Source organism: Olea europaea, chromosome 8 (genome assembly GCF_002742605.1).
Source record: "Olea europaea var. sylvestris chromosome 8, O_europaea_v1, whole genome shotgun sequence".
NCBI lineage: Eukaryota > Viridiplantae > Streptophyta > Magnoliopsida > Lamiales > Oleaceae > Olea > Olea europaea.
This window is the reverse complement of record NC_036244.1, coordinates 6,028,998-6,035,811: the sequence shown is the minus strand read 5'-3', so window position 1 is coordinate 6,035,811 and position 6,814 is coordinate 6,028,998. Positions and strand designations below refer to the sequence as shown.

General features: G+C 34.4%; 1 protein-coding gene across 1 annotated transcript; it reads right to left on the bottom strand.

Moving 5' to 3' along the window:
- Nucleotides 1-158: 158 nt before the first annotated feature.
- On the bottom strand, nt 159-5,751 carry LOC111398649. Its single transcript, XM_023025655.1, has 10 exons — nt 5,577-5,751; nt 4,050-4,177; nt 3,789-3,974; nt 2,958-3,026; nt 2,814-2,870; nt 1,210-1,263; nt 1,066-1,128; nt 869-931; nt 411-575; nt 159-335 (listed from the first exon to the last, which is right to left on the bottom strand). The coding sequence occupies exons 1-10, from the start codon at nt 5,749-5,751 to the stop codon at nt 174-176; spliced, it is 1,122 nt and encodes a 373-aa protein (XP_022881423.1). The 3' UTR covers nt 159-173.
- Nucleotides 5,752-6,814: the final 1,063 nt, after the last annotated feature.

The window sequence follows — 6,814 nt, the reverse complement described above, 5'->3', positions numbered from 1 at the left end:
GTGTGTATGCATGCAAGTGAGTCGGAGTAAGAGTCAGATAGTACAGACTTAAGTCTAATGATAAAATAAATTGGGTACAGAGAAGGTAACGCTCATTTAAACATACTGGATCTAACGCAAACTGTAAAAGTGCACCAATAAAAAAATTAGAGTGGAGAATGCATATAGCACTATCATACCTGATGGTGGTACACTGTTGCAGACTCGAGGAACTTTCCATAAGCATGAACTGCCTTCTTTGTATAGGGTTTTAAAGTAGTCCGGATTTTATCAACATGAGGTCTTGTTGAAGTGGCAACCTGATCAATATATGGTTTGCTAAATTTCCTTAATTCCTGCAGTTTAATTAAATTTACTTCAGATGGTGAAGAGAGAGTAAACAAATAAGGTAGTGTAGATGGATATCTCACTTGAAAATAAGGATCAGCAATTTCCTGAACTCGGATGATAAGCGGAGTCACAGTGTTCTTTGATACCTCATATATCTCAAGAGTTTTCATAGTTAGCATTTGCACATGTGGTTCAGCATTAGTTTTTACCACCACCCACTGTTCCGTTAGGGCTGGGATCCATTTCTTCACACAGGATGGAGGGGATAAATCAGCACATAAAAATTCAAATCAGGAATAATGGAAAATACTATAAAAGTAATTATGGTGTTGACTAAAGAGTTATAGTGTTACTCTCACTTGCACTGCAACGCAACAAAATATATGCCAAAGAGAGAAAGAAAATGCACGATGGACAATCAATTGAAATAAACAACTTAACTATGAATGCATGCCATAATCCCTGATTTATGCACTAATATCAATTAGAGCAAATCAAACACTCAATAGTTAGCCTAGCATATGCAAAGTTGACTTACAGTTTTCATGGTTTCAACATGTGGTGCAGCCCATTCTTCAAGTTGGGCCTTCTTCTCAATTGCCTGAAAAACACAGATAGGTATAGGCTACTGAAAAGAGGAGGCTGAAGGTGAGAACGTAACATTTCATAATTCCTTCATACACAAACAATGTCTAAGAGGAAGCTTAATGTACTCCATGCAACTTAGACACTTGCCTTCTGCATTGCCATCTCCAAGGCAGGTCTTGCGTGTACATTCCAGTTTTTCTCCAGAAGCGACTGCAATTAACAAACTTAGTCAAAACTCACGAGAATTGTCAGGTAATATACAATAAGCAGCAAAAGAACAGGAAACGATACCTGGTAATGACTAAAATGAACTGCAAGCCAAGGTGGAAGCCATGCACCATGAACCTAATTATATGTATCATAAAATGAAATAAGGCCATATTACATCCAAAAAGAGAAGTAAAAGGGAATGAATGGCACAAATTTGACCACACGTGTGGCACAAAACACAAACACCAATTAGAGCCCAAAGAGAAGATCTGAACAAATTATGCATCACAGAGAATATGTTGACCAGCTACAGCAAAGTACTTTGGCTGAAAACGTTTAAGCATATACATGTATAGAAAAAACGGGGTCCGTGCCGATAAAGAAAAAGTAAACAAGACGAAAAGCAGATATATCCATAAAATCCAGATGAGCATTGAAGAAAAGCATAAAATGTGCAAGGAAGCTTTTAATTGGAATTGCATTGTGCTCTGGTTTTGCTAGTGAATGCCAAATTAATTGGAAAATATCTGATAGTTTACAGCCAAATTTCGACAGGCACATACTACGGTAGGTTTTCACAAAGCCCTGATGACAACTGGGGCCATAGACTTTTATCATAAAGAAGCTAGAAGCATAATAGAAACTCCACAGTCAATGCTATAGTTTCCATTAGGTGTCAATTTATGGTATATTAAACGCAGTTTTGATCAGCATAAAGACTAAAAATTATAGGACAGAAAATACTGTAGAAGAAAAAAAAAAGTGAATAATTAATTTTGTGAATAATAGAACCATTAAGTTCCCCTCACTCTTTCATGAAGTGAAGAGATTATAGTTAGTCACTATCCCAAAAAAGTGAAATTAGAAGAAGATAAAGAAAAAATGTTTAGCTCAGATACCAGAAAAATGATGTGCACTGACAAAATTGAGATTAAATATATAGTGAAAGAGCAATTAGACCAGGTAAGTTTAATATGAAACTAAGTTTCATCGACAAAATGAGCTTAGTTAAAAGGTTGTCCAAAATAAACATGAACTAGAAAAATGTTCAACGTTCCATGATATAAAAACATTGCAGATATATAAATAGTTATTCAGGAATGTGATAAACCAAGAGAAACAATAGTAAGTATGATAGAGTGAGAACTGACATTCAACTGAATCATGACTACAATTAGCCCTAGCTTGACAATCATTATTTCAAAGCTCTTTATTCTACATACTCCTTTTTAACCACACATTCACACAATAAAATATTCTGCAAGTAAACTCAAAACGTTTCTCTACTTTTTAATCACTGATTCTTCCAAAGTTCACCATTCAAAACATTATTTTTTCTCAAACAATGGCCATCAAACAGGGGCTTAAAACTATTCTCTGGCCTTGAATGAAAGTCTGTATAGAACCCAGATGGTGTGAATAAGCTTTAAAGCCATGTTGAAAGAATGAATCAATTACTGTGCTGCAGAAGAACGAAAGTGGAAATAGAGAATCTTTAATTGTGTCTGATATGTCAGACCAAAAGATCAAGGCAAAAATCAATGCACAATGCAACAGAAGTATCATGAAATGTAATAGAACATTTAAGCATTAAGGAAATTAAATGAGACTCCAAAATTGAACTCCTATGAAAAAAGCATAGAAAAGGGTAGTAGGAAACATTAAAAAAACCATTGAAAGCTTACCTCCATCAACTCTCTAGTTTTGGACGTATATTCAGACTTCGCCTTCATCAATTCATCCTGCATAGAATTTTTAAAGAAAAAGCAATTAATTATCCGAACCAAATTTTTAAACAAATTAAACTAGTATTTGAATTAGAAATATACCTCGGCAACATGAAGAGCTCGTTCAGTTTTACGTAATTTTGTTTTCTGTTCATCAATGACCTTTTGAAGCTGCAAACAGACATGGAATGAGAGTTACATTGAAATACAGAAAGCGAGAAAGAAAGGTTTTTTACTTACCATTTTCCAAAAACAAAAAAATAGACTTAGCTGTGGAACATCAGATTCAATCCTGATATAAGCTGTTCAATATGTTATATTACTTGTAGTATCTTTTGACAAATTTCAGCAGAATCATTTCCTTTTTTTTCTTTTTTCTTTTTTTAATGCATACGGCATTAATCATGTCCTTGTGCATTACCAAATGTACTACCTCAGGTGATGATTAGAATGTAGAAATCTTTTCAATATAATAAGCATAAATCATATAAAAGTCACATAAACTAAAAAAAATAAACTTCATCTCGTCCTCATAAGGAGTCGGATACATTGATCATCTTCTTCCACCTCTTATGTCACTCTATTAACAGCCATCTCCAGAATGAACTACCAATGCTTATAACCTCTCCGTTTACCTAATTCCATGTGATTTTAGACGGTCCTCTACCCTAGGTTTACCACTAATGTTAGTTCCATCAGTTTTCCAAACCAATGCATAAAACAGGCTTCACTAAATATGCCCAGACCAAGTTCTCCATATTTCATCTTTAATAAACAAAAGGCACCAAATCACAGTAAATCAAAAAAGGAGAGAGAGTCAATAGGTATATGATCATTTCAGACTCCACTATTAAAAGACAAAAGTTATGAAACTTGAGGCCATTTTTATGTGTAAAATAATTTACAGGCACAGTAGACAAAGAAACATCTTACACTCTCAACTTTGGCATTTAATTTAACCGTCTTCTTTACAGCTTCCTCTTCTCGGGCTTTGAATAAGTCCTTTTCCTTAGTTTTCACTTCGATGTCTGTTTTCAGTTTCTCCACCTGCCTTTCCAATTCTTCAGCTCGTGCATGTGCCTTCCCCAGCTGTTCCTCAGCAGCTAATGTTCCCTTTTTCTAACGAACAAAAATCATTTTCAGTAACAGGAAAAAGAATATAACGACCGAGTTCAAGGGATTTTAATGTCTCACTTGTAGAGAACCAATTTCATTCTGCAATGATGTAATGCTGTTTGATTTTTCTTTGATTATCTTCTCCTTTGTAGCAATAACCTCATCCTTTTGTTTTATTTCTTGAGCTTTCTCCTCAATATGAGACTCTTCAAACAACAGAAATGTATAAGAAAAATATAAAAATACAGTTACAGTCTACTATTAACGAATAAAGTAAACAAATCATTTCATGACTTGTGGCTTACCCAAAGAAGGGGGTATAACACCACAACATTCTATTTACAAATTCATGTATAAGTTTGGTCCACAGGGAAAAGGATGCAATCTAGTGGAGAACGGCTATTGTTGAATTCTAATGTCCTACTGCAAGCTAGTCTTGTGCAGAAATGTAAGTAATCACTTACTCCAAAGGTAAATTAGAATCAAAAGTCAGTATAATGATTACAAATCGGGTAAATGTACTCCAGGCCTCCATGCCACAACTTCACTGGCATAGTTCATAGTTCTACACCACCTATCACATCGGCTTCATAATAGAAGCTTATAATTCTGCTCTGTAATCTTAGCTGCCACTAATTTATTTATTTTTTTTTGTATTTTTTTTTTTTTTAGAACCATTCACTTCAGCAAAGTCTAGTTCATTCTTCCACCAATTTTTTCCTTCCCTTTTTTATGGCATGCAGGTGAAGGCAATAGTTATTTATTGTTGCTTGAGCAAAAGATGAAAAATATGATGACTGCTACTCTGCAAATTCTGGATTTGAAAAGAGGTAAAAGGTACACAGCAACGTTGCTTCATCCTTTTGTCGTAAGAACTATATGACTTGGTTTCCCTTTCAGTGTTGCACATAAATAGATAATTACTAGCACTAAACATAACAACTAGGCACTTTCCTGTCCAAAATATACCTTTCCAAATTAATTATTTCATGGACTTAACCTATCGAACGGTAACAAGATAATCTTGGCAATTACCTTGTATACCTCAAAACTACACCAACACCACTCCAAATATATATCAAAGGTAGGAAAAATGCACTAATGATTTTGCAGTCAGGTGTAGTTCTAAATCAACAGAATGGGATCAATTCGATGGTGAAACAATTAGTGCCCCTAACTGGAACACATGAAGTATACAATTTTTTACAGTGTACAACCCACAGGGAGGTCAGTTTCCAGAAAATGTCACACGCCTAAAATGACACAAATAGCCACACATACAACTTACTACTCAAAACCTCATCTCCACTCTCCATACATATGTTGGCATTCTTTTTCACTTAATTAGCTGACATCTCCATCTATATAAATATTTACCCATAAGTTCTTCAAATGCGCTTCTGCATAATTTTTTTCCGCAAACAAAGGCTTCCAAGTTTCAATAGCAATCGTCAAAATCCAATAACCCATAAATCACAATCACTCAAACTTTACAAAAGAAAAACAGAAATAGCTTAATACTCAAAAATTGAACAGCCATTTACTAAATATTCATGGGGTTAACAACATAACAATAAAAATCGAAATTTTTTTGGGCTGACTAACCAAGAGTATGGATCTTAGATTTGAGTTGTTCTATCAAAACAGAATCAGAGCCATCCGATCTGGGTACTTGGACTTCATCGTCGACGACAGAGAATGGGGAATCAGCATCAGCTCTGATGTGGGTGAGGATTAGAGAGATAAAAACAGTAAATATGAACAATTTTAACGCCGCCATAAAGCCACTACTGGAGGCTCCAGCGCTCCTCCTATCTAATATATCTATCAAATTTTTAACTTCGACAGGATTTTTGGAGGTGTGTTCTTGGGAAACCCACGTCGTGCACGAGAGACTAATATACTTCGAAAAATGCAGATCTTTATTTTCTAATACGGGCTCACACTGCTAGTTTCTTGGAACTTTTTGAAATGGACGACAATACCCTTTGCGGAGAAAGAACTATCAGAAAAGAGAGATTTTTCTCAAATGGTCCCCAAAGTTAGAGGGAAGTTTCAAATTGATCAATAAAATATTTTTGGGAATCATTTAGAGTATATTTAAGAAGTGGTTATAAACGGTTTAGATTATAAATTATAGGAAAATAATGATAAATAAGTAGAAAGCAATTGTGATTTCGTTAAAGTTTTTAGATAGACAACTGACTTGAAAATTAATAAATAATAGAAAAATATAAGTCAGATATAGGTTTAGCTGTACACTCAAGTGATACTACATAATTGGTCACTCCTTTAAAAACATTATCTCCAAAAATGATGTTGGGTCGTTGAACCAGCCTTGATATTTGTGGTGTTCGTGCCGTGAAATCAGAAGTTTTCAGATAAGAATAAAAATCTCGAAGAGCTCCTGCAACCCTAATTTCGACTAAAAAGCTTGCAACACAACTAAAAAACAGGAGGCCAACTTGTAGGAATTGTTCGCTTCAATGGTAATTAGTAGAGGTGAAGATTTAACAGCTATTAGGTTGATTATGACACTAATCAAATTAATGAAGTAACCAATTATGCAATAGTATTTATTTTAGTGACTAAATGAATCACAAAAATAATTTAATGATCTTTAATTTCATTGACCATTAGAAATAAACTCATCAAAAATTACTTCCAAAAGTATACATTATTTTTCTTTTGTGTGTGTCACTTAAAATTGCACTAGGCTTTTTAAGGCCTTTTCTAGTGCAGTGGCATGTTAAAACATGATGTTGAAAAAAGTTCAACTTTCCTATTTTTTTCGCCCCTCCTTTATTCGATTTTGAATTTATTTGGAAGAGAACATGCTCAGC

What these genes read in the sequence shown, in the direction of transcription:
- LOC111398649 (XM_023025655.1), bottom strand. Translation starts at nt 5,751, where the DNA reads ATGGCGGCGTTAAAATTGTTCATATTTACTGTTTTTATCTCTCTAATC. An exon ending in ATGAAATTGGTTCTCTACAA is followed by an intron (nt 3,975 to 4,049) that starts GTGAGACATTAA and finishes TTTGTTCGTTAG; the next exon opens with AAAAAGGGAACATTAGCTGC. An exon ending in AAACTAGAGAGTTGATGGAG is followed by an intron (nt 1,264 to 2,813) that starts GTAAGCTTTCAA and finishes ACATATAATTAG; the next exon opens with GTTCATGGTGCATGGCTTCC.